This window comes from Molossus molossus, unplaced genomic scaffold, assembly GCF_014108415.1.
Source record: "Molossus molossus isolate mMolMol1 unplaced genomic scaffold, mMolMol1.p scaffold_m16_p_3, whole genome shotgun sequence".
Taxonomy (NCBI): Eukaryota; Metazoa; Chordata; class Mammalia; order Chiroptera; family Molossidae; genus Molossus; species Molossus molossus.
The window spans coordinates 121,935,748-121,963,331 of NW_023425366.1; the positions used below are offsets into that span (position 1 = coordinate 121,935,748).

Genomic DNA, 27,584 nt, shown 5'->3' on the forward strand with positions numbered 1-27,584 from the left:
CCCTGAATTTTCTTGGGGCTGTGCTCAGCCTTCCAACGAGTACAAAGCTGTCCCCACGGGTGCTGCCCTGACCTGCACTGTCACTGCACATGTCCCAGACCTGTCCTGCAGGTGCACCTCTGTTCTTCGCGAGGCTCTTGAAGCCGTCTGTAGCTTTTCTGCCAGAGGTGTAGAGGACTCCAACATCATCGCCCCCCTCACAGCTGTTCCCGCTCACAGTCTTGCCTGGGTGGGTGGGCAGAGCCTTCTCGGAGAGGCAGTGACACCAGCTGTCCTTAATTCAGAGGGCCCCACCTGCCCCCACTCCCCTTCCCGACTCAGGGTGAAGGAACAGCGCCCCTTTGGGAGTGCAGCTCTGACTGGCTAGCTGAGGCAGTGCCCCATCTCACAGGGCTAGCCTGCTCCTGCCCCCCTGCCACAGAAATAAGAGACTCAGCCTGGCTAGCTCAGCTGGTTCAAGTGTCACCGTAATACACCCCGGTTGCAGGTTTGAGCCCTGGTCAGGACACATAAGAATCAACCAATGAAAGCATAGATAAGCAGAACAAATCAATGTTCCTCTCTCTCCTTCATCAGTAAGTAATAAAGGAAAAAAGATACCCAGCTCTTACTCTGAGCTCATCCTGCAGTGATCCAAACCAGGGTGTGTGCGTGCACGTGTGTGCATGCGTGTGGTGTGCGTGCACGTGTGTGTGGTGTGCATGCAGTGTGCCTGTAGTGTGCAGTGGTGAGACAATGTGGCGGTTCAGGTGTCATGGAGGTCCTGTGTTGCATTCTTGGGGGTGTTTGGTCTTTGGAGACAGCAGGAACACTTATGTGCTCTGATGGACAGATGCCCGAGCGCTCCAGGGAGAGTAGGAATAGTCCAGACGCCTGGTACTGAATCCATCGTCTCCTGGGCATGTTGTGCCCTAAGGCCAGGGGTGCCAGGGAGCATGGCATGGAACCCCCTGGGTACAACTGCTTTATTTACAAGTCCAGGGTGCAGGAGGCCCACCAGTGAGGGCCCCTGGGCTCAGTCCCCTAAGTCCTGCTCACTGTCCGGGGACCTATACAGGGTGGTCCCTCCCCGGAGCTGTGGGCCCAAACTGGGCCTGGGAGGCCTTGGGCACCGCTCGAGCTCCCAGCTCTGCCTGGCTCTGGGTGCGCTGTCACTTTCCACAGCGATGTTCTTTTTGGGTTTCCAGCCTGGGCTTCCGCCTGGGCAGCACCACAACTCTCCCCTAACCTCTCGCTGGCCAGCCCCTGGAAGATGCAGGGGTACTGGGGGGCCCACTGCACTGCGTGTCCCAGGTGGGGGCACACTCATGTCCATGGGCTGGGTTCCTGGCTTGCTGTGGGTGAACAGGGAGGGGTCCTCGAACCCAAGATACACTTGGAGGCTGTGCTGAAAAAGACCTCTGGGCCCTTAGTTTCTGATCTGGCAGGTGTATGGGGGGACACCCCCCAAAACCACAGGGGTCCCTCACCTCTTCAGCCATCTTTTCCATCCTGACCCAGAAATCTGGCCAGGAACAAATCCATTTCACCCCTTGGAAGCAGACAGACACGAGGCTCACATGTGCCCTCTGGGGCTTTTCAACTAGTGCAAAACACGTTTATTCTGGTTTCTTCCTGTGGCACTGAGTCGCCAGGCTTAGGCTGCCTTTTCTCCTGGGCTAGCTGAGTGCAGTGTACCGCAGCAGCCCTGGGTGCGACAAGGCACAGAGGTGAGTCCCGCATCAGGTGACACCGATGCTGGGGACGTCTGAGCACCAGGAAGGAGGGGAGCTGGCTATGCCTAGGGGTGCAGGACTCCAGAGGGACAAGCGGCTCCAGTGTGTATCCAGAGGGTGCAAAATGACCCCAGTGTGCGTCCTATGGCCTGTTCCTTGGGAAATTCACAGCACAAGCAGCCAGCACTAGGGTGTCCATGGGCAGTGCTGCCTGTCATGTCCTACAAGCCCTTCTTCATGGGCTGGGTCAAAGAGGCTCCCCAGGGCAAGTCACCACCAACCATGCTAGCCTTCCCTCCTTGCTCTGGGAAGGGCTGGGGCTGGTACTGCCTCAGGTCCCCGCTGCTGCCCTGAGGCCCTCAGGGCCCACCACCCTCTGAGCTCCATGACCCCAGGAAGACCGTGCAAAGAGCGAGCTCAGATGGGGAATGGGGAGGGGACTTCTGCAGGATGGGTCTGGGCTCCTCCCACAGGGAGACCACTGTGAAGGGCCTTGCGCACGTGACCCCAGTGGGGCACAGAATGAGGACCTGTGTAAGGACCAGGTATGCTGGGCAGGAGAGAAGCCTGGGTGTCCCCTCATCACCCACCATGTCCCTGGGTACTGGGGAGACCCTGTGGAGAGCGTCGCGAGGCTCAGGAGTGGGGAGTCAGTGTAGAGAGTAAATGAATGAAGGGCCAACTTCCGAGGATGTTTAATTTCAGCAGCTGGACCTCTCTTGTGTGCTCTGGCCGCTGTGCATCTAGGCCTCACTCTGGTACCGCAGGTGGGAGAGCCGGTCCCTGATGGCCTGGTCGCTGTCGGAACCACCCTCGGTCAGGTGAACCACTCTGCTGCTCAGGACAAGGTCCTGCACCTTGTGCTTGGCCAAGGAGACCAGGCCGGGTGCATCTGGGCTGGCTGGGCCCGTAAGGAGGATGCAGGCAGCGTGGCGGCTGGGCTCAAATAGGGCCACTGTGGAGGACATGGCTGTCAGGTCTCTCGGGACCAGACACAGCAGCCCTCCCAGGGGGCAGGGCTCAGGTCCAACCCAGGCTGTACTCACCTTGGAAGGCAATGATGTTGGCAGAGACGTTGGCCAGCTCCAGCAGGACGCCGGGCAGAGTGGGGTGGAACATGTACAGGCTGTGCTGAGTGTCTCTGGGCTCCTAAAATGAGGACCAGCAATGGGGCATGAGTCTGTCCAGGGCTATAGCCATTTCTGCATCTGGGCCTGTTAGCTGGGCCATGCTGAGCTCATTCCTTATGGGACACTCCTGACACATGGCCCAGAGCTGTGTCCAGGGGTCCCCAAACACCAGTCTGAACTCTTCACCCCCTCTTCCCTGCATTCCCTAACCTGACCCGGATCCTTCTCCATACGCTCCACCTGGGACTCAGCCCTGCCTCCCCCAGTACACTCCACTTCTTCCCAGATCCCCCCTGTCCGCCCCCGGCCTGGCCTCCCCCAGTACACTCCACTTCTTCCCAGATCCCCCCTGTCCGCCCCCGGCCTGGCCTCCCCCAGTACACTCCACTTCTTCCCGGATCCCCCCTGTCCGCCCCCGGCCTGGCCTCCCCCAGTACACTCCACTTCTTCCCGGATCCCCCCTGTCCGCCCCGGCCTGGCCTCCCCCAGTACACTCCACTTCTTCCCGGATCCCCCCTGTCCGCCCCCGCCTGGCCTCCCCCAGTACACTCCACTTCTTCCCGGATCCCCCCTGTCCGCCCCGGCCTGGCCTCCCCCAGTACACTCCACTTCTTCCCGGATCCCCCCTGTCCGCCCCGGCCTGGCCTCCCCCAGTACACTCCACTTCTTCCCGGATCCCCCTGTCCGCCCCCGGCCTGGCCTCCCCCAGTACACTCCACTTCTTCCCGGATCCCCCCTGTCCGCCCCCGGCCTGGCCTCCCCCAGTACACTCCACTTCTTCCCGGATCCCCCCTGTCCGCCCCCGGCCTGGCCTCCCCCAGTACACTCCACTTCTTCCCAGGATCCCCCCTGTCCGCCCCCGGCCTGGCCTCCCCCAGTACACTCCACTTCTTCCCGGATCCCCCCTGTCCGCCCCCGGCCTGGCCTCCCCCAGTACACTCCACTTCTTCCCGGATCCCCCCTGTCCGCCCCCGGCCTGGCCTCCCCCAGTACACTCCACTTCTTCCCGGATCCCCCCTGTCCGCCCCCGGCCTGGCCTCCCCCAGTACACTCCACTTCTTCCCGGATCCCCCCTGTCCGCCCCCGGCCTGGCCTCCCCTGCGGCCAGGGCCCTGCCTCATCCCACCCATTCCCCATGGCTTCGATTTATCTGTGCATGTCCAGTCACCCAATTAGCTCAAGGTGGGGCCTAAAACGCCTCTGGTCTTTGGCCCTGGCTCCTGGCATGGGTGTGTCCCAATTGTGTGCTCTGCCCATACCGTCTGGTTGGCACCGGCCAGTTCGTGGAGGCCCCAGAAGAAGAAGGCTGAGCGGTGGTCTGCAGTTGGCAAGCTGGCAGACTGAGGGTACCCAGGGAGGGCTGGAAGGGCCTGATCCCAAAGGACCACCCCGGTGCTGAGGTCCAGGAGCAGGATCTGGGGAGGAGGGGACAGCATGGGCAGTTGAGGGTGGGGCTCGCACAGGCACATGGGCCAGCCCTGTCAAGCCACTCCCTGAGGCCCCTCTTGTCCCAGCTCAGCCTCCAGGCCCCTGCCTGACTAATCTCCCTCAGCTACAAACAAAGGTGGGACCACAAAAGGAAGTGCAGCCAACCTGTCTGTCAATGCTGGTTCCATTTTCAATGACCACTGCCAAGGTGTCAGGTTTGTAGTGACCAAGGATGGGTTTTCTAGATGAACAGGGAAGGAGAGGTCACGAGGGGCACCCATCTTCTCCCTGGCCAAACCCGGCCCTGGACGGGAAGCCGAGGGGTCTCACTGGCCCCTCGGTGCAGGGCAGCCCCAGGTGACAGGCAGAAGGCCTCTGGCAGAAGCACAGTCCTCTCACCCACTCCGACTCACAACAGCTGCACCAGGTCCTGCAGAGGACCCCATACCTGAGGACTTGGGGTGCGCTGAAGGTCCACTTGGGTGCCAGCTCCTGCCCGTCCAACAGCACACAGGACTCCGAGCTCACGAGGAGGAGGTCCTCGCCGCCTTTCTCGGGGACGTTCACCAGATAGCGGATGGCTCCCGAGCTGGAGGAGGGAGGGAGGCGGCTCGGACGGAGGCTGGAGGGGGCCCCTCCCCCAAGCACTGTCCACTACATTCCCATGTGCAGCCCGAATTCTCAGGTCTCTGGTTTGAGAATATAAAAGCAGACCTGACAGTGCTTGGAGAAGGGTGAGCCCACTGCTGGGAACATTTTCCCTGGTTTTTACGTGGCTTCTGTTTGCCCAATTCCTGCGTCTCAGTCCAGGATGGCCTCACAGTACCAGCAGCAAGGCCCTCAGCCCCTCCACTGCTCAGGGCGCTGAGGGCGGGCGGGATCTGCCTGTGTGCCGCCCCCAGACCAACCTGTGGGAAAGCAGCCTCTGGGCGGCGGTGCTGAGCACATCCTCCCAGCTGGGGTCTTTCCTTAGTGGGCTGTCTCTCCCGGTCACTTTTTCGTAGATACCCTTCACAGAGCGGCCACAGAGGGAACTTGCTACTCAAAACACAGAAGAGCCTTGGGTCACCAGGGGTTGTTGCTGAAGACCAGGAGGACGAGCGCCCATCAGCCCCACTTCTGGGAACATGGGGTGCCCTCCCTGAACCTGGGAGGTGGGCTGACCCTCTGTGGCTTTCTTAGCTTGTCAGGGATTAATCCAAATCCCCAGAACAGAAGCAGGAGTCGAGGAGCCTCACGCAGTTACAGGTCTCATCACACTCTGCTTTCTCCAGGATGCAGAGCTCATCTGGGACCAGCATGGCCTCCGCACGTGAGGGTGTTCTGGGGCCCAGCAGGCACAACATACCGCAGGGGAGAAGGATGTAGTGGGCACCCGCTCTGGTGACATAAAGGAGGAAGCCACTGGTCCCATCAACACCGAGGCTGCCTCGGTGGCCAATCTGGTGCCCGGTTTTGCCTGAATAGATGTAGCTGTTTACCTGCAACATATGGGAAAAGAAAGGGATCGATATTACCCTGGTTTGGAGGAGGATTGCTTTGATTTAAGAATGTCTAATAGCGCCCTGGCTGGTTGCTCAGTGGTTAGAGCGTTGGCCCTCAGACCAAAGAGTCACAGGTTCAATTCTGGTCAAGGGCATGTGCCTCAGTTGCGGTTCGTCCCCAGCCCTGGTTGGGTCGTGCGGGAGGCAATCAGTTGATGTGTCTCACATCAGTGTTTCTCTCTCTCTTCCCCTCTCTCCCTCCCAGTCTGTCTGAAAATAAAAAAATAAAAAAAGGAAAAATATATCCTCAGGTGAAGATTAAAAAAAAAAAAAGAAAAAAGTCTAATATTAGGCATGTATTCGTGGACTGCCAGAGAGAAGTGGGCGGTCTCCCACACTAAAGTCCCTCCCCCAGGACAGTGGCACCAACGGGGAGTGCACTCCCACTCGTGGGGAGGCCAGAAGCTGTGGACAGGGATGGAGTTGCCCCAGTGTGCTGGGTCTGCAGGTGCCAGAGCACCGGGCCTTGGGCAAGTCTCCTGAACAGACCCAAATTCCGCCTGGGAATGGGAAGACAAGCAGGGAACAAAGACAGGGGCCACGTGGCACATGGACTGCAGTGACGTAAGAGGGGAGCTCTACCTCCTTGTCCTCCTGGGTGAGAACCAGCAGATCTGGGGTCCCATCAGCATCGAGGTCAGGCACCTGGAGTAAAGGGCTCAGGATGGAAGCATTCCTTCTGAAGCTGGTGGAATGGTTCCACAGAGTGCTCCCTACAACCAAGCACACATCACTGGGCGCTGGCCCCAGCTCCCCTCCTACCCGACAAACGCAGACACGCCCACTTGGACATGGAAACGCCTGCCAGTGGGAGGCTGCAGGCAGGTGCAATGTGAGCACAACTGCTGAACACTGACATGCGCGTGTGGAAGACACGGGTTTACGTACCAGACTGCTCAAGTATTACTTCTGGGAACTGCAGAACCCAGCCCCCCACACACCTTTTCTTTGTTTACCCATTTTCTAACATTTGGCTCTAGAGCATCAGAGGGCCAATGTTGACTCTCCCCACCTCGACAGACAGGGCTGGACCTTGCCATGTCCCAAGCCCCTCAGGACCCGTCTGCTGCTGGGCTCAAAGGTGGACCCTCTGCCCCCACGAAGGCCCTGGCTGAGTGGCCTCTGCCTTTGCCCTTCACACAGGACAAGAGGATGAACCCGCTTAGGGTTAAACCTGGAGATCTCAGGTCCTGAGGTAACAGCTTCTGACCCAGACACAATCTTCTCCATTTTTAAAGAGATTCCTCTCTTCTTAAAATATTTCCAACCTGCTCTTTATTTTCCTCCATTTCCTTAAATTACAGCTTGTAAGGGAAATGTTAACACCCACCGAATCTAGTGTCAAGACACAGAATTCTTTAAGACCTTGGTAAGGTATGAGTGGCCATCCCCTTGGTGCCTAAACACAGCCGGCTGCAGGAGGCCCAGAGGAGCATCTGACACTGGGCACTGACAGCCCAGATCTGCCCGCCCCGCTGCATGACAACACTCGCCCTGGGTGGATGCTGCAGAAGGTGCGGCCACTTCTCCCTACAAGCGGAGCAGCCAAGCTCCTCTCCCTGCCACCCCACAGAAAGTGCTCTGCTGTGCTCCCACAAGCACGATTTAAACAGGAGATGACAAGCTAGTGGCACTCGACACGTCACAGTAGCTTTGGTGTTGACAGCTAAGTGGCTGTGCTCTCACATGGGGTTCCCTTCCACTCTAAAACCATCCTTTCCAGCCAGCCAGACCGCCTGAGAGCACAGGCTGGCCCTTCTCGGAGCATGCTGGGGCCGGCCTCCATCTGAGGCCCAGGGGAGGTGCAGAGAACGGGCCTACCTGTAAATAAGTCGACTGCGATGAGAGACCCGGGTCTGCCCACGAGGATGCAGGCAGAAGAGGCCCCGCTGTCCCTTGGCTGGGGGACACCACACAACACGAGGGCCCCATCCTGGGCTACGGGCCTTTCCCAGAGGATGCTGCCATTGGCACCTGATGCAGCGGCCATAAAGGAGCAGGGCGAGGAAAAGCCTGGGGGGACAGAGCCAACTGTGGGGCCGTGCACGCAGACCACGCACTGCCAGTCTTCCCTCGCACCTCGCTCCCTGCCACAGCCCCTACTGCCCAGGCTCATTCCCTTCACACCTGGGCCCCTTCCCCAGCCCAGACCCATGGGGCTCAGTGTTGACTCCATGAGGATCAGAAGACAAACAAGGTGGGTACTGAGACTGGCCTTGTCTCTTTCTAGTCCTGCTACAAAGGGCAGGCAGTGACGGTTTACAGAAATTCCACCAATTGCTTCCCCAAAACACTGGAAGAGCAAGGATTCCTCCTCTTACAGGGAGTTCCTCCTTCTCTGGATAGAAACAAATTACCTTCATCAGCGCAGGACTGGTTGAAATTGTTGCTGCCATCGGTAGTTTTATAAAGAAAGAGAACATCTTGGATCCTGTCCCTGTTTATGTCTTCTGTGGCCAGAAAGTCGTAGGTGACTGAAAAAGAAAACCACAGACTATATTCTGCAGGCCATGACTGGGTTAAAGGCCAGGCCATGTCTGACACGACCTACTTCTGCTCCTTAGGGTTTAATGCCAGTTAGAACCTGCACTGTGAGATCACCACAGGGTCTAGCCATCTCCCACAGTTCTTCAGCACACCAGCAACTCTTCATGCACACGATGGGTGACAGTATCAGAGGTTAACTGTTTTTTTCTCTTTTTCTTAATCCTTATCCAAGGATATTTTTCCACTGATTTTTAGAAAGAGTGGCAGGGAGAGAGAAAAAGAAACATCAATGTGAGAGAGACACATCAATTGGTTGCCTCCCGCACAACACCGACTGGGGCCAGGGATTGAACCTGCAACCCAAGTACGTGCACTTGACTGGGAATCAACCCTGCGGTCTGAGAGCTGACGCTCTAACAGCTGAGCCAAACCGGCCAGGCCAGAGGTTAACCTTTAGGAAGGAGCAAGCAGGACACCTGGGTACCAAGAATGGATGTCTGAGCACCTTCTGTTCAGAAATGAATTCCTCCTTCAGTCAGTTTGGGATCAGGTGAGACCCCACGTCCATCCTTGTTAGGGTCTAGCCCTTCTCTTCATTCATTGCCTCAAAAGATGTAACTAACTATATGTTTTAAAATCAAACACCAGCCCTGGCCGGTTTGGCTCAGCGGTTAGAGCGTTGGCCTGCAGTCCAGAGAGACCCGGGTTCGGTTCCCGCTAAGGGCACATACCTCGGTTGCAGTTTGTCCCCGGCCCTGGTTGGGTCGTGTGGGAGGTAGCCACTCAATATGTCCCTTTCACATCGATGTTTCTCTCTCTGTCTCTCTTCCTCCCATTCTATCTAAACAAAAAATGGAAAAATGTCCTGGGGTGAGGATAAAAAAAATAAATAAAATAAAATCAAACACCAAAAGAATAAATGAACCCTTACCTTACACCATATACAAAAATACACTCAAAATGGATCAAAGACATACACTTAAGAGTTAAAACTAGAAAACTCTTAGTAGAAAACATAGGGAAATCTTCGACTTCGGTTTTGGTAGTGATTTCTTCGATATAACAAAAAAAAACATAGGCAACTCTAAGAAAGAAGCAGTGTCCAGAGAGAGGCTGATTCAGTTGCTCTTCATAAAGGCCAAGATTCCACCCTGCAAATTTTATGTGAGAAATGAAAGTGCACTTTGCTCTGGCTAAGTCGGCTAGAATGCTAGCCAGAGCCCTTCCGGAAGACTGGACTACACATCAGCTGCGTATTTGCCACATTTCATAATCGGCCTTCTCTACATCCCTTCTACCAGTTACTATCATTACTCTTAAAATTCTGAATGGCAACCAAAAGAACCAGTTTCCTTTATCGACCCAGCTCATTCTTCCTAAAGGGGGAGAGCAGACCACTGTGCTCCCACAGCAGCCCTCCCATTTTCACGGAGAGGCTGCTGTTACAGTTCCCCTCAAATCCCAGCCCAACTGTGGACCCAGCCCTGGCAGCCACTTAGGGCTGAGTCACTGACAAAGATGACTTCCAGACTGCAGGACACACATGCTGCCCCCCACCCACGCAGAGGAGAGAATGTCATGGGGGGGGGGGTGCACCTGCTGTGTTGTAATTGATCCTCCACATCCCCTGTGACACTGGCCTGTCTGGACACGGGATGATGAAAGAAATCACAAACACCACCAAAAGGCAGATAAACAGCGAGAGGAAAAATGCCACCGTCCGGCATCTGGAGAGGCGGGACTGCAGGGGCGCGCTTTTCAAGTTATCTTCCTTTTTCAATCGGTTTCCCAGATTTTCCTGCAATTTCCCATCTTCATTCTTCAAGGGGTGGATTTCAGCTTCTACATCCTTGCTGTCCATCGTGTGCACATCCCAAAGTTTACCTTCTGATCACTGCAGCAACAGAACAAGAGAGTTAAGAGCTACGATCTCCAAGGCCCTGCAGGTCTCAGTGTCGTAGGAGCACGGTTCCAGTGGTGACTATGGGCCACCGGCCCAAAAATAAAAGCTAAATAACTGTTTAGGGTGTCAAAATTTCAATAAGGAAGGTCTTTAATCCAGAAAGGCAAATCAGTTGTACAGAGCCAGTACAGGAAATATTTTCATCATTCATATACTGATTATGTCTTGCCCACTGACCCTGGGACAAGCAGGGCAGTGCTGGGCTGGGGCTCTTAATAAGCCCATACACTAAATATTAACTAAGTCCTGCCAGCTCATAGGCTGGGCACCTTTGATCAGCCTTCTGCCAGCCTGAAGTACAGATGGAACAGCTTGGTGGGAGTCCCCAGAGGGTCACAGGCCCTAAGTTAAAATCACTGGGAGTGAAGGTGGGCTCTGGAGCCTCAGCCTTGCCCCCTACTTACTATGGGACCTGGGCAGCTGCTTCTTTCTTTCTTTCTTTAATTTGTTAAGGTTAATTTGTGATCTTTGGGTTTATTTCATTGTTGACTAGCTTGCACAAACAGGAGAAAGAAGATAAATCAACAGCAAGGAAGAATGGAGTGGCATTTCATAATGGTCCATTCGGTCAGACAGCGCAAGCCACTCCTTTGCTGCCATCCCATCTGAGGGTCATTGTTCTAGGAAGTAAGGAATTTTGGTCAATGTGAGCCACTCTGGTTATTCCTCAAGGGATCAAAACACAGTAGAAAATAGCTGCCCAACTCCCGTCACTCTGCCACACGGGCCAACGAGCCATAGCCTGTTGCTGGCCATTTGAGAATGCCCTGGGCAGCTTCTTGATTTGACTGTGCCTAGCTTCCTTATCTGTAAAAGGAAAACAATATCTACTTTATTTATTTAAATATTTTTTCTTTATTGATTTTAGAGAGAGAAAAACATCGATAAGAGAGAACCAATGATTGGCCACCTCCTGCATGCCACCCACTGGGGATCAGGCCCACAACCTGGGCATGTGCTCTGATGGGGAATCGAACTGGCGACCTCTTGGTTCATGGGTCAATGCTCAGCCACTGAGCCACATTGGCCGGGCGCAATATCTACTTCAGAAGGCTGTTTTAAGGGTTAAATGAGTAAGTGAATAGAAAGCATTTAGAACAGTATCTAACACATATGAAGCACTCAAAACACTAGCTAATTATTATTAACATAGAAATAAAATGTTAGAAGTCACATGGAGGAAAGCGGACAGCCGCATGGATGGGGGCACTGGGGCGATGCACAACTTCTGAGCCTTTACGTGGGAGAGAACATGCTCTCTCCTGCCCTGCTCTGCCCCCTGTGGCTGGACACTGGGCGGGTGTAGTGAGGAAACCTGGAGCGGCTGCCCTGGAAAGTAAGATGGAAAACACTTTTGAAGATGGTGAAGCCACAGGACAGAAAAAGCATGGTCCCTGGAAGCTGGACACCACCACCATCAGTCCGAGTTCTTTGTATTCTATTATATGAGAAAGAAACTAACTTCTATCTTGTAGAAGGCACGATCTTTGTTGTTTTGATCCTTCTGAAACAGTCAAACCAGTGTCCTAACTAACATAAGTATATTGAGAGAATGGAAGGGATTATATGCGCCACAGTGAGTTGTAATCCTCACCTACACAAAAAGGAAATCAATGATTCAAAATGGGTAAATGAGAATATGCCAGAGGTTAAATGGAGGTAAAATCCAGAAGAAACAATAGCGACTGGCTCCTTCTATGAATGGGCTGAAGGAGGATGGAAAGAGACAAGATGTTTTCAGTATAAACTTTTTACTTTCTCACTTTAACTGTTTTTCTCCATTTAATAAAAACAATTTATGCTTGGTCGGTGAGGCTCAGTGGTTGAGCACTGACCCACGCACCAAGAGGTCACCCTCTGGGTTGGGGCCCGGTTGGAGCACATGCCCAGGTTGTGCCAAATCCCCAGTGGGGGGCATGCAGGAGGCGGCCAGTCGATGGTCTCTCTCATTGATATTTCTATCTCTCTCTCCCTCTCCCTTCCTCTCTCTCTAAAATCAATAAAGAAAAATTAAAAAAAAAATTCATTTAAAAACCTGCATACAGCCCTGGCCAGTTTGGCTCAGTGGTTGGAGCACTGGCCTGCAGACCAGAGAATCCCGGATTCAGTTCCCGGTGGGGGCATGTACAAAAAATAAAAAAAATAAAATAAAAACCTGCATACATCCTCACTAGGGTAGCTTTAATTTAAAAAAATTACAAAATGATGAACAAAAAAAAAAAAAAAAAAAAGGGGGAAAAATGTCCTCGGGTGAGGATAAAAATAAATAAAAAATGACAAGTGTTGGTAAGGAAGTGGAGAAATTGAGACCTACCCACATTGCTGGTAGGTGTGGAAAATGGTGCAGCTGCTGTGCAAAAGTTTGGTGGTTCCTCACCAAGTCAAACAGAATTACCATGTGATCCAGCAATTCCACTTCTAAGCCAAAAAGAATGAAAACAGACTCACACAAAAACTTGTAAACAAATATTCATAGCTTCATTATACGTAACAACCCAAATGTCCAACAGATGAACGGGTAAGCAAAATGTGGTAATTCCACACACAATGGAATATAATTTGGCCATAAGAGGAATAAAGCACTTATACACTACAACATGGATGAAACTTAAACATTTATGCTCAATGAAATAATCTAGACACAAAAGATCACATATTGTATGATTCCATTTACATGAAACATCCAGACTGGGCAAATCCACGGAGGCAGAGTGCAGAGCGGTGGCGTTGCCAGGGCTGAGGGAAGTGGGGAGTGACTACTAATGGATGCAGGGTTTCCCTCTGGGGTAATAAAAATGGTGGGGTGGTTGTAAAACATTATGAATGCACTAAATGTCACTAATGATAAATTTTATGTCATGTGTATTTTACCACAATTTAAAAAGAAAACCAAACAAATCTGTGTACATTCTCCTTAGTGCTGAGGCATAAGTTTTAACATCTTAGAAGTTAGAAAAGGTGTGTCTGTCAAAGGTAATAAGTTCAACACAGAAAATCAAACAGTGACTCATGACCAGGAACTTCACCAAATCAAAGTACCTGACATGGGTGTGGGGGATGTGGGGCAGGGTGTCTGGAGCAGTAACTAGGGAAAGGGCCAACAACAGAACCTAGGACCAGGCTTGACCAACAGGAGAGCCACTTATGCAGCAAATCTGGCCACTTTGTGCCCAATGAGGGGATGTTTAAAATAATTAAAACATAAATTCCTTTGGCAAAGGAAAGAAAACTAAGAAATCAGAATTCTAAAATTCTTAATTTTTAAAGCTCTATCTTTAATATGTTTTTGTGTTTTTTTTATCCTCACCCGAGGACATTTTTTCGATATTTTGTTCAGATAGAGTGGGGGAGAGAGAGAGAGAAACATCAACATGAAAGGGACACAGAGAGTGGTTGCCACCTGCACGACCCAACCAGGGCCGGGGACAAACCGCAACCGATGTACTGCCCTTAGCGGAAACCGAATCAAGGTCTCTATGGACCACAGGCCGACGCTCTAACTGCTGAGCAAAGTGGCCAAGGCTTTAATATGTTTTTATTAATTTTTTAGAGAGAGGACAGGAGAGAGAGATAGAAACATCAATGTGTGAGAGAAATATCAATCAGCCACCTCCTGCATGAATCCAGCCTACAACCCAGTCATGTACCCTGACCAAAAATTGAACCAGGACCTCTCAGTCCATGGGAAGATGTTTAGTCCACCGAGCCACACTGGCCAAGCTTGCCCAACATTTTAAAGCTCTTAAGAGAATTTTAAAGATAGAGTTTTTTGCCCAGCTGGTGGACTAAGCATTGTCCCATGGTCTGAGAAGTCCCAGTTCAATTTCTGGTCAGGGTACATGCGTGGATTGTGGGCTCGATCCCCAGTAGGGGGCATGCAAAAGGCAGCCAATCAATGTTTCTCTCTCTCTCTTTCTCTCTCTCTCTCTCCCCCTTCCTCTCTAAAAAAAATCAATAAAAACATTTTAAAAAAAGTGTTGGGCCCTGGCCGGTTTGGCTCAGCGGTTAGAGCGTCGGCCTGCGGTCTGGAGGGACCTGGGTTCGGTTCCCGCTAAGGGCATGTACTTCGGTTGCAGTTTGTCCCCGGCCCTGGTTGGTCGTGCGGGTGGCAGCTACTCGATGTGTCCCTTCACGACGATGTTTCTCTCTCTCTCTCCCTCCCACTCTATCTGTACAAAAAATGGAGGAATGTCCTTGGGTGAGGATAAAAAAAAAAAAAAAGTGTTGGGCAAGAGCCTCAGCCAGTGTTGTTCAGTGGTTAGAGCACTGGCCAGGGCCCCCAAAGGGTCAGGGGTTTGATTTCTAGTCAAGGGCATGCACCTGGGTTGCAGGTTTGATCCCTGGTCTCAGTCAGGGCACATGTGGGAGGTAACCAATCGATGTGTCTCTCTCACAATGATGTTTCTCTCCCTTCCACTCTAAAAATCAATGGAAAAAATACCCTCAGGAGCCCTGCCTGTTTGGCTCAGCGGTTGGAATGTCGGCCTGCGGACCAGAGTCCCGGGTTCAGTTCCCGCTAGGCCCTAGTGGCTAGGGGCACGTACCAAAAAAAAAAAAAAAAAAAAAAAATTACCCTCAGGTAAGGATTATCCAAAAAAAAGTTGGGCAAGAAACTCAAGCTCTCAGAGTTAGAATTGCCCCCATCTCTCAGAAGCCAAAGCATATACCAGGAGACAGCAATAAATCGCCCTAAGATGGTCCATACAAGGACAAAGGGAATCTGCTCAAAATGACACCGCTATTCATTCAACACTCAGCCTCTTACCCTGGTTTCCCAGACCTACCCTGTGGTCTCCAGGAGCACCTGGAAGACGTGTTCAACATTAGCTTCCAGACAGCCACTGGTGCATCTGGGACTGGATAGGTGGATCTAGGGATTATAAAGCTGTTGGTGAAATGCATCTCACGGCAGTCTGTGTATGTCAGGTGAAGGATGTAGGTCCTTCTGGAGCAGGATTCTCTGCCCTTCCCTTGTCTGGTCATCCCATTTTGCCATCAGATGATGACTAGGTTTCTTTTGCCTCCTGGTCCCTGAAGTGGAGACTCCACCCCCACTGCCAACCAGAAGGAAAGCAAAACAAGGGGTGGAAGAGCCTCTCCCAGTAATCAAGATGCCTAAGGCTGCTTTTGGGGTGTTGTTTTCCTTGGAACTGTTGGAAAGCTTAGTAAAGTAAATCCAAGTGAAGACGCCAATCTAGTTTAACTGCTCCTTTTCCTCACCAGTCTTAGAATCCCTAAGCTACGCAGGTCCCTCAAGCTAAGAATAAAGGACAATGCAAAACAGTTAGTACTGATGTAATTTAGGGATTTATTTTCTTTCTTTAAAAAAATTTTTTTTCCTTTATTGATTTGAGAGAGAGAGAAAGTAAGAGGGAGCGAGAGATAGAAACATTGATGAGAGGGAATATTGACTGGCCGCCTCCTGCATGCCCCCCACTGGGGATCTGGCCCAGAACCCAGGCATGTGCCCTGACTGGAAATCGAACCAGTGACCTCTTGGTGCACGGGTCAACGCTCAACAAAAGAGCCACACCTGTCGCACGGATTTATTTTGTTTAAGTCAGCATTATACATAATACATTTGAAAGGTGTAAAACTGTAAATGTCCCTCCCAGTTGGGGGCATGCAGGAGGTAGCCAGTTGCTGTTCTCTCTCATCTATGTTTCTATCTCTCCTCCTCTCCCTCTAAAAATCAATCAAGAAAAAAAAAAAAAAAAGAATGTGAAAGAAAGGAGGCAGTGAGCCCAAGGCAGCAGGTTCCCAATGTTCCCCACAGCCCTCTTCTTTGGGCTTTCCCGATATGAAGCTGCAGACTGAGGTTGGGCTGCTCGTCTTTTTGTATGGCAGGGCTGTAGTACTTGCAGTTAAGAACCTGCAGTGTGCCCTGGCCAATTTGGCTCAGTGGTTAGAGTGTCGGCCCGCGGACCAATGAGTCTCAGTTCCAGTCAAGGGTACGTACCTTGGCTGGGATTTGTCCCCAGCCCTGGGGGAGGCAGCCACTTGATGTGCCCCTCCCCCCCCCTTTTCTCTTTATTGATTTTAGAGGGAAGAAAGAGTGAGAGGGAGAGAGAAACATCAATGAGAGAGAACATCGATTGGCAGCCTCCTACATGCCCCCCACTGGGATGGGGCCCACAACCTGAGCATGTGCCCTGACTGGGAATTGAACCAGCGACCTCTTGGTGCACGGGTGGATGCTCAACCACTTAGCCACACAGGTCGGGCTAGATGTCTCTGTCTGTCTGTCTCTGTCTCTGTCTCTCTCCCCACTCCCACTCTATCTAGACAAAAGTGGAAAAATGTCCTTGGCTAAGGATTTAAAAAAATAAAAATATAAACAGCAGCCCTGGCTGGTTTGGCTCAGTGGTTAGAGCATCGGCCTGCGGTCCAGAGAGACCCGGGTTCAGTTCCCGCTAAGGGCACGTACCTGGTTGCAGTTTGTCCCCGGCCCTGGTTGGTCGTGCGGTGGCAGCCACTCGAAGTGTCCCTTTCACGTTGATGTTTCTCTCTCTCTCTCTCTCTCTTCCTCTCTCTCCTTCCCACTCTATCTGAACAAAATATGGAAAAAAATGTCCTCAGGTGAGGATAAAAAAATATATATATAAACAGCAGCATTAGAAATCAAATAAATATTTTATCATAAAATTTATCAAATTTTTAATCATAAAATAAAAAATTGTGTAAAAATTAAACAGTGCTTCAAAATAACCCATGGATAAAGAAAGCAAAAATAAAAAATTTAAACTGAATGAAAATAAACATTTAAAAAATTGTATGATGTTGCTAAAGTTATACATGGGGAAATTTACAGCCCTAAATACCTATATTAGAAAGATATCAAATCAATATTTCAAACATCAGTTGAAATTAGAAAAAATAAAATAAAAGAGCAAATTAAGCTCAAAGGAAGCAAAAGATAGGAGGTAATAAAAACAAGAGTTGAAACTAATAAAATAATAAACTGAACAAATATTTTAAAAAATTAATACAGAAACTGCAGCCTGGCCAGTGTGGCTCTGTGGTTGAGCATCAACCCATGCACCAAGTGGTCGCCGGTTCAATTCCCGGTCAGGGCACATGCTCAGGTTGTGGGCCAAATCCTCAGTGGGGGGCATGTGGGAGGTGGCCAATCGATGTTCTTTCTCATCGATATTTCTGTCTCTCTTCCTCTCTCTCTAAAATCAATGAAAGGAAAAAAAAAATTTTTTTATCCTCACCTGAGGACACTTTTGCATTTATCTCAGATAGAGCAGGAGGGAGAAAGGAAGGAAGAGAGAGAGAGAGAAACATTGATGTGAGAGAGACATAATGACTGGTTGCCACCCACACAACCCCAACCGGGGTTGGGGACAAACTGCAACCAAGGTACGTGCCCTTAGCGGGAACCAAACCCGGGACTCTCTGGTCCACGGGCCGATGCTCTAACCACTGAGCAAAACTGGCTAGGGCGGGGGAAAAAAATTTAAAAGAAACCACAGGTCTGTTGTTTTCGCATGCATTCAGGACTGCTGTATTTTCTTGGTCGGTTATCCTTTTCTCATTATACCATATCCACTCTGCCCCTAGTAATGTTCTTGCTCTGACGTCTACTCTAATATTAATATAGTTGTTCTTATCATCTTTTGATTAATATTTACAAGATATATATTTTTCCATCCTTCTACTTTTTAAAAAATATTTCAGATATTTTATTTCTTCAAATTTGTTGTTTATCAGGAGTAACCGAAATAAAAAATATAATTGAGTCCCATCATCATCATAGAAATGCCTTTAAGAGAAAACTGGTCAGATGAATGTTTATTGCTTTCCATTTTCAAACAATACATAGTTGCCACTGATAGACAGCCAACAGTCTGTCAAGAATGCTCAAGATATGTTACATAATACAACATGCCTGTTCACGGGGGGGGGGGGGGGGGGGGGTACTAGGAAATAATTTATGTGGAACTCTTGATTTCAACAAATAAGACAAATACAAAAGCACTAGCCATGCCTTTAAGAACAAAGGACCATGCACCCTTGAAAAAAAGCTTTGCCTCAGCCCTGGCTGGTGTGGCTCAGTTGGTTGAGCATCATTCCATGAATCAAAAGGTTGCTGGTTCGATTCCCAGTCAGGGCACATGCACAGGTTGCAGGAGGCAGCTGAATGATGTTTCACATGGATGTTTCTCCCTTACCCTCTCTCTAAAATCAATAAAATATATTTTAAAAAAAGCTTTGCTTCCTTCATCATAAGCAATCTTCCTCCAGCAGTGGAGCATGCTTGTGTACAAGATGATGTCAGTTTCTTTGTGCCCTGACTGCATCATCATGCAACAACAGTGTCAAAGTGTCAAATGGATAGAAAGTCAACCCAGCCACCACTGTAAGATCATATAGCTGATGAAGATGTGAGTATTCTAGTCCGGCCGGTGTGGCTCAGTGGTTGAGCATCGACCCATGCACCAAGAGGTTGCCAGTTCGATTCCCAGTCAGGGCACATGCCCAAATTGTGGACCTGATTCCCAGAAGGGGGCATGCAGGAGGCGGCCAATCGATGTTCTCTCTCATGGATGTTTCTATCTCTCTCTCCCTCTCACTTCCTCTCTCTCTAAAATCAATAAAGAAAAAAAATTTTTTAAAAGAAGATGTGAGTATTCTAGGGATCTAGAAACATTTCCTTTGCAGTATCATAGATATTGAAGTAGGCAGCTTGGTTGATGATAATACCCTGCACAGACAGTTAAAACCCTGGTCCAGGCCCTTAAATCCCATCAGATCTATAGATCTTAACCAGACAGTCACCCAGGTCTTTGAATTCCCTTTTAACTCCAGCTTTGCCCACATCTACTGCTAGATGGGTACAGGCAAAATCAAGAGGACATACAAAACAATGAAATGGCCCCAGCAGCACCAGCTGATGCCAGATTCCTTGCAAAGCATCACCAAAACTGTGCTCACCTGTCCACACCACCCAGGAAGATCTGCTTGTATTTATCTTTGAAGGCAAAGTTGAGAGCCTGGTGGGGAAGTATCTGATGACATTTGCCAGGTTACCACGCCAGAAGGACAGGGCTTTCTGCTCCTTGGGGATACACACCATGCAGTCTATAATGCCCTTGCATTGCTTATCTGCAGTGATTTGCTTGCTGGTATGCTGCACCAGCAGCAGCAGCTTGACCAGCTCAATGGGCACTACCACCGTCTTGGAGATGGCTATGACCACTTCACCTGCCAGGGAAGTCCTCGGCAAAGGACACAGAGGCATCTATCATATTGAAAGGAAAGAAGCGGGTGACTGTGGGACTGGGCTCATAACTGGCTGGGACTCTGGGGCTCTAAGCCCATCCTTTTACTTTTACTTTTTTAATCCTCACCAGAGGATATTTTTCAATTGATTTTCAGAGAGAGTGGGAGGGAAGGAGGGAGAAACAATGATATGAGAGAGACCCATCGATTAGCTGCCTCCCACACGACCCTGAACAAGGCTGGGGATCAAATCACAACTCAGGTACGTGCTCTTGACCAGAATCGAACCCATGACTCTTTGGACATCAGGCCGATGCTCTAACCACTGAGCAAACCAGCCAGGGGGGCAGGAGAGGGAGGGAGGGAGAGAGAGAGAATCATTGATGTGAGAGAGAAACATCAAGTGGTTGCCTCCCGCACACACTTGATCGGGGCCAGGGATCAAACGTGCAACCCAGGTATGTGCCCTTGACCAGGAGGGAATTAAACCCAAGACCCTTCAGTGCACGAGCCAATGCTCTAACCACTGACCTACACTGTCCAGGGCCATTCTTTAACTTTTAATTCACCTGTTTCATTATATTTGAAGTAGGTTTCTTTTAGGTAATATAGATAATTTAAAATTGTTTTTATTTATTTATTGAGTTTTAGAGAGAGAGATGAAAGGGGAGAGAGAGCAACATTGATTTGTTATTCCACTTATTTATGCATTCATTGGTTGCTTCTTGTTTTAAAACCTTTTTTTCTTTATTGATTTTTAGAGAGAGAGGAAGGGAGAGGGGGAGAGAGAGAGAAACATCGAAGAGAGAGAACATCGATTGGCCACCTCCCACATGCCCCCCTCTGGGAATCAGGCCCACAACCTGAGCATGTGCCCTGACCGGGAATTGAACCAGAAACCTCTTGGTACAAGGGTTGACGCTCAATTACTGAGTCACACTGGCCAGACCACTGGTTGCTTCTTCCATGTGCCCTGATCAGGGATCGAACCCACAACCTTGGCGCATTGGGATGACATTCTAACCAACTGAGCTACCCAGCCAGAGCTGGAACATGTTGTTGTTGTTGTTGTTGTTAATCCTCACCCCAGGACATTTTCCTACTGATCTTTAGGTAGAATGGGAGGAAGGGAGGGAGGGGGGGAGAGGGAGAAACATCAATGTGAGAGACATATTAATTGGTTGCCTCTGCGTGACCTCGACTGGGGCTGGGGATCACAGGTGCATGCCCTTGACTGGGAATCAAACCCAAGACCCTTTGGTACAAGAGCTGAAGCTCTAACCACTGAGCAAAACTGGCCAGGGCTAAAGTCCACATTTTAATTTACTGTCTAGTAAAACAACAACAAACATACAAAAAAAGAAAAAAGAAAGAAAAGAAAAGAAGGAAGGAAGAAAGAAAGGAAGAAAGATAGATGGGAGGGATGAGAAAGAAAATGTATCAATATGACATACGTATATTAAGGTAAAAGATGTGACTCTAAGGATAACCTGAAGTGAGATAAACACATAATCCATGTGTATGGATTTTCAAACAGATTATTCCCCTGGCATAAGGAACTATGAGGAAGAAGACACACCAGGCTACTTGGGTGTGTCAGTTTAAGATCAATGTAGCTGCCATTCATCCTCCCTGGAGTGCACAGGCTATGCCATCCAGGGTGGAAGCTCTAATTATGGGGAAAAACAAAAAAAATAACCCAACAGTTTATGCAGCTCATTAACTTTTCAAGGGCAAAACTGCTATAGTACATGCAGAAAAAAAATAAAGGGTGTCTCCTTTTTCTCCAAGAGTTCTTTCTCTAGGAAGAGTTCATTGAGTCAGAGAGAATAGAAAATATTTTTTTTTAAGTCTCACTCTGTTTCTTTTTTTAAAAAAGAATTTTTTTTTTCTTTACTGATTTGAGAGAGAGAGGAAGGGAGAGTGAGAGATAGAAACATCGATGAGAGAGATAGATTGGCCGCCTCCTGCATGCCCCGCACTGGGGATCGGGCCCACAACCTGGGCATGTGCCCTGACCAGGAATCGAACCAGCGACCTCTTGGTGCATGGGTTGACACTCAACCACTGAGCCACACTGGCCGAGCTCTAATCATTTTTTAATAGATAAACTAAAATTTGATAACTTTTTTTTAGAAAAATATCATTTCACAGTAATTTAATATAAACCCTCTCCCACCTATTCTACCCTGCCAATTTTTAAATTTTGAATTTTACAGCATTTTTAAAGAGAGTTTTCAGACAATGAGCCAAAGAGATCCGATTTTCAAAATTAAGCACTTTAACCTAAAAGGTAGTTTGCATATTTAAAAAATTGGTTTAAACTAAGTAAAACTTTTATTTTCTTAAAGTCGTAACTTTGGAATCATCTGAGAATTCTGAGAACTTGGTTCTACAGCTTGATCTCTGTGAGGGAACAAGGAAGAAGGCTCACTTCTGTGTGCCCAGAAATTCTAGCATGGACAACTGAATACTTCCCATCACTCAAAGAATATCTACCTCTTGCATTCCTCGACCACAATTTCACAAAGTAGACATTATTTAAATCAAGGCTACTTCAAATTTAAATAAATAAGACAAGAGGGGGAAAAGTGTACCTGCGAATTAAAAACAGAGAGAGAAAAAAAATACATTTATAGAAGCAGAAGAGATACTTGGAGGAAATAGATGAATGTTGTTGTTTTTTAAAATTTTTTTGAAGTTGTTGTTTTAATGGAGAAATTGTGTAAGGAATACTTAGGGAAAAGCTCTGATTATAGATTACCATTACTATCCAGCTTCACCAGCTAGTAACAGAAACTGAAAGGGTCTTGTCAACGGCTTGAAGAAAATTAAAAGATCGCCTCACCACTCTAGCACTATGCATTGAAGAGGTCAAAAGTCATTCTGAAGGTCTGGGTGAGAGGAGAGATTTCTTTCTTTCTTTTGGAGAACTCTTACCCTTAATTTACACCAGTTGGACTAGTTTCTGAAAAATAGGAATTGTATAGAACAGCATATGCTGTATCTTGTCATGTAGAGTAGCCTCCCCTTATCTGTGGTTTCAGTTACTTGTGGTCACCCAAGGTCTGAAAATATTAACTGGCAAGTGATCCCTTGAAACAAGTGACCACATACACATAACTTATTACAGTATACTGCTCTATTCTATTACTAGTTATTATTGTTTTTCTCTTACTGTGCCTAATCTATAAATTAAACTTTACCATAGGTACATATATAAAGGAAAAAACATAGTACACATAGGGTTTGGTACTACCTGTGGTTTTAGGTATCCACTGGGGTCTTGGAATGTATTCCCACGACTAAGGGGAAACTATTCACTGGGCATTTATGTTCTTTTATTAAATTGCTTTTGTCCACTTAGCTTGTGCTATGATTTGACCAGTAAGGAGTCTTGATTTTCAACACTTCCATATGCTGGTCCTCCTGCCTGGGAAGCCGTCTCAGTCCTCCAAGCCTCAGCTGGTGTAGCATCAAGCCTCGTTGAGCACTACTGACCTGGCCTTTTCTTTCAAAGCTCTCCTGATACCCCTCCTGCAGCTGACTAGAAGCTATTTAAAGGCAGAAGGACTCTGTTGCATCTCCTGTGCCAAACATGTGGCAGACATTCAGTAAATGTATGTTAAAGGAGGGGAGAGAGCTTTATGTAGCCTTGGACAAGAGGACAAGTACAATAAATAACGCTCAATCAGTCTCTTCACTCCAGGGCCTGTCTTCTTGCAGACTTCATGATTTGTAATCACTAATTGATCAAATGCTTGTCCCTAAAGCTGACAGTTATATATAAGAATGGTTTAAGCTCTGGCCGGTTTGGCTCAGCGGTTGGAGCGTAGGCCTGTGGACCAGAGAGTTCCGAGTTCAGTTCCCACTAGGGGCACGTACCAAAAATAAAAAAGAATGGTTTAAGAATGTCTTTTACATTAGGAGCCCTGTGTCACAGCCAAGAGTAGGCCAAGTATTCTGATAGTTACACATGGGTAACTGGGAGACGCCCACAACTAGGCAGCACTGGATTTTCCACTGAGCAAAGCAAAAGTCAGACAATGACAGCTAGTGTTCAATTGTTTACAGCTGAACAACTATTTCCTCTCTTAAGCAAGCAAATAAACTCAAGACAAAGAATAGTCCCTTAATCATATTTCAAATGAGGACAAATTTTAAGGTCACAGTGCCCAGATAAAGGCAAATGAATCATAGCATATGCAGTCAGCAGCACTTATAACCCCAGCACAAAGTTCCCTTCCTTTACACAAGTGCAAAACTTTAATTTTTTTATTAAAAAAACTTTTTTTTTCTTTATTGATTTTAGAGAGAGAGAGAGAGATAGAAACATCGAAGAGAGAGAACATCGATTGGCCACCTCCTGCATGCCCCCTACTGGGGATCAGGCCCACAACCTGGGCATGTGCCCTGACTGGGAATCGAACTGGTGACCTCTTGGTGCATGGGTCGACGCTCAACCACTGAGCCACACGGGCCAGGCTCAAGTGCAAAACTTAAGGTAACTGTGGATGGCTCACAGAACCTCCTAAAAATAAGTTCATGAGGAATATTTATCTCTATTTCAGACAAGTAACAAGTAACATGGACTAAGTTGTGTGGGTTTGTCCAGAAAATAACATAGAGTAAGCCTTTTTCCTGAATTGTAAGGCAGATTTTATTCCTTTTGACTCCCTCCCCCCAGAAATCAATGTTACTTTTACGCTTACATTAAAGGGAGGGGAAAAGCAAAAACTCTCAAAAGATAACATATAACTCTTACTTGATCACTTTTCATCAATACTACAAGTAGGCCTTCAATTTACTTACTTTTTAGGCATTTTCTTTTTTTTTTTTCATCCTCACCTGAGGATATCTTTCCATTTTTTGTACAGAAAGAGTGGGAGGGAGAGAGAGGAAGAGAGAGACAGAGTGAAACATCGATGTGAAAGGGACACATCGAGTGGCTGCCACCCGCGCGACCAACCAGGGCCGGGGACAAACTACAACCGAGGTACATGCCCTTAGCGGGAACTGAACCCGGGTCTCTCCAGACCGCAGGCCAACGCTCTAACCGCTGAGCCAAATCGGCCAGGGCTAGGTATTTTCTTTTTTAAAATTTTGTATTGGTTTCAAAGAAAGGAGGGGAGGAGGAGGCGAAGGGGGAGGAGGATTTTACAAAGTGAAATTTGTGGGCTTTATAAAGATCAAGTTTGAGTGAGATATACAATATATTTTTATTTTATTTTTTTTAAGAATTTTTTTCCCTTTATTGATTTTGGAGAGAGAGAAAGAGAAACATCGATGAGACAGAACATCGATTGGCCGCCTCCTGCATGCTCCCCACTGGGGATCAGGCCCACAACCTGGGCATGTGCCCTGACTAGGAATCGAACCAGAGACCTCTTGGGTCGATGCTCAACTACTGAGGCGCACTGGCCGGACCCTGCCGGACTATACAGTACATTTTAAAACATCCAACAGTGTTTCTAATGTATCTCTCTTCAATTTAGCTCCTCCTTCCAACGGCCACTGCTTTAGGTCACCTTTCTATAACTTCTCACCTGGATTTCTGTAACCCTCTCAAAATCTTCTTGCCTAGAAGCTATGAGAGACAGCGTTCTAAGATATCTCGTGAACATGCCATTCCCCTGCTTAAAAACTCTTGAAAGACCCCTCACAATTTTAGAACAAAGCTTAGATACCCTAGTTTGGCTCCAGGTCTTTTCATCACCAGCTCTTGCCTACCTCTAGTGTCATCTCTCCTCAAACCCTATGCCCAACATCTGTTCCTCTAGTCACTGCTGATCTTTTGTACACACTGTGTTCCTCTGCATGTCTTCATCTAGTAACTCCCACTATGCCTTCAAAAAGCCTACTCAAACCTGACCTTCTCCTTCACACTGCTCCACACTCACTGAGCCACAGGTGATAAACCGTATCACCTAACTAAGCCACTCCAGGATGCCTGACCCACAGAAACTGTGAGATAAGAAGTGTTTGAATTTGTGGACGAAAACAAAGTAATAAATAATAAATTCCTATCTGGGCAGGTCAAGGTGGGTAATCACACCCCAGGCCTATAATTTCTTTAGTGAAAGGTTTTTAAGCAAGCTCTGTCCATTGCTTTTGTGCATGTAAGTTAATGCACCTTTGAAATGCCTCCTTTCAGACGCCCTCCTTCAAAATTGTGAACAACCTCAAGAGAGCACACAATCTTAACTATCTTGCAATCAGATCACCACCTTGCTTTCTCCCACCTCCATGAACTCCTTCTTCTTTTTTTAATCACCCGACCATATTTTTCCATTTATTTTTAGATAAAGCAGGAGAGAAGGGGAGAGAGAGAGAAACATCGATGTGAAAGAAACACATCAACTGGTTGCCTCCTGCAACCGAGGTACATACCCTTGACTGGAGTCAAACCTACCACTCTTTGGTCTGCGGGCCAACACTCCGTAACTGCTAAGCCAAACTGGCCAGGGCCGGTTACACTAGTTTTAATAGATTCTTGACACTTGAAGCCAAAAGCATTCCAATTAATGCAACAAGGACCCAGAAAACTGGTAAAATGCCCTAATAAATGTCCACTTGATACCAGGGTCTTTTCCTTTATTTCATCCTTCCCTATTCTTTTGCAGGATCTGTATTTTGCTTATCTTATCTGTATCCTCCTGTAGAACTGAAGTTCCTTGAGGACAGGAATTTTTTGTGTTGTTGTGTGCTATATGCTCAGCACCTAGAACTATGACTGGCACTCAGCATTTGCTGAATTAATCTAAGCTGCCATACAATGCTCAGGGAAATTGCATTAAAAAAAAAACGATACAATCTGGAGGTGGCATTAGAAAGACATTAGCAGCCAGTACTTGGAGATGAGCACAAAACACAAGCTCCTCAGCTGAAATCACAGGGTTTCTTAAAGAACAGCAAGTAACTGCAATTCTTACCCTGATAACTTATCATTCCGTTCAAAGGCGAACTCTCCCCTTGTTCGCTCCCATTAGTTCATGGAGGAGCTGGGAAGTCTTTCACAGGCCGATAGTGTTTTTTCCTTTTAAACTCTGCCTTGCTTTTGTTTAGTAAGACAGGATATATGAGTGTCTTCCCTACAGATGAGTCAATATCAGCTGAGCTTTGGGTTACTTTGCCAGTTTGTTTAGCAACGTCCGGACAAGAGGACAGGACTATCTGACTCTTGTGAGAGACTTCTCATGCACATTGTTTTAGTATTACGTTTTTAATTAATTTCAAGCAAGCTAGGCAGCACCCTCAAGAGCATAAGTAGCAATGGCTAGCTTACCTACTGTGCAGGCAACACGGGGTGTGAAGTCTCCTACTGGGACTTAAATCCTGTCTTTGGGGGAACCGGGCTCAACCTCAACGCAACTTAAATGGAGACTGCGGAAACCGGATCTGTTGATCCTCCGGTGCTGGAAGAGCCAGTGGAACTGGCTGTCCCCACAGTTTCTGCTGCAGCCTTTCCACCCACACGACTACACCGACTCGCGTGGACTCGAATACCAAGAGGAGGTGGGCGCCAGCACGGGCGGGGTCCCGCGGGACTGGGGTCGCCGAAGCGGAGAAACCGTGTATAGAGTGAAGAGCTGGGATCCCATGGAGCGCACGCGCGAGGAGGACGAGGCCGCCTTCACTCACCTGCCGCCGCGCCCTCTCGCACCTCCCGCACCGCCTCCGCACTCCTCAGCCTCGCCCCCGAGCGTCACTTCCGGTCGGCCTGGGGCGGGGCGGATGCGCGCCGCAGCAGGCTCGCTTCTCTTCTGGCCTCGATTGCTAAGCAACGCGGGTTTAGGCCACGCCCACCCCGGACGTGGCTCTGAGCTTGACCCAGTCTGGAGCGCTGGCTGGCGGATGCTGGCGCACGCCCGGCCGCGGGGCTAGTCCGGAGACGCGGGTGAAGCGGACGCGCTCGTGGGGGTCCAGCGCCGCGTGAGCTTGCGGTCGCCGCCACCCAGAACTGGCCTTGTCAGTCTGATGAGTTTGAAGTAGATCAGCTTGTTGTCTTTATTCTGTTTCCACGATTAACACATCTTTCCACCTGTTCATTTGTTAAGACATTTTCTCTTCTCTGGTCCAATTTTATATT

At 48.8% G+C, this 27,584-nt stretch overlaps 1 protein-coding gene and 1 pseudogene across 3 annotated transcripts; both read right to left on the minus strand.

Moving 5' to 3' along the window:
- Positions 1–1,608: 1,608 nt before the first annotated feature.
- On the minus strand, positions 1,609–27,185 carry FAM234A (family with sequence similarity 234 member A). 3 transcript variants are annotated; one of them, XM_036280650.1, is made up of 12 exons: positions 27,137–27,185; positions 9,901–10,198; positions 8,175–8,291; positions 7,639–7,830; positions 6,400–6,530; positions 5,622–5,754; positions 5,182–5,311; positions 4,722–4,862; positions 4,439–4,514; positions 4,105–4,260; positions 2,762–2,864; positions 1,609–2,670 (listed from the first exon to the last, which is right to left on the minus strand). In XM_036280650.1, exons 2-12 carry the CDS (start codon positions 10,163–10,165, stop codon positions 2,459–2,461), a joined length of 1,656 nt encoding a protein of 551 aa, XP_036136543.1. In that variant the 5' UTR covers positions 10,166–10,198; positions 27,137–27,185; the 3' UTR covers positions 1,609–2,458. The 3 variants fall into 3 exon arrangements, with proteins under 3 accessions (XP_036136543.1, XP_036136544.1, XP_036136545.1); XM_036280651.1 differs by lacking the exon at positions 27,137–27,185 and adding an exon at positions 26,781–27,121; XM_036280652.1 differs by lacking the exon at positions 27,137–27,185 and adding an exon at positions 15,052–15,107.
- On the minus strand, positions 18,205–19,521 carry LOC118642728 (annotated as a pseudogene).
- Positions 27,186–27,584: the final 399 nt, after the last annotated feature.

Excerpts from the sequence above, each read along its gene's own strand:
- FAM234A (XM_036280650.1), bottom strand. The coding sequence starts at position 10,165 with ATGGACAGCAAGGATGTAGAAGCTGAAATCCACCCCTTGAAGAATGAA. Across the intron at positions 4,863-5,181 it reads CAGAGGCTGCTTTCCCACAG|CTCGGGAGCCATCCGCTATC; the intron begins GTTGGTCTGGGG and ends TCCCTCCTCCAG. Across the intron at positions 2,865-4,104 it reads TGGCCGGTGCCAACCAGACG|GAGCCCAGAGACACTCAGCA; the intron begins GTATGGGCAGAG and ends TCCTCATTTTAG.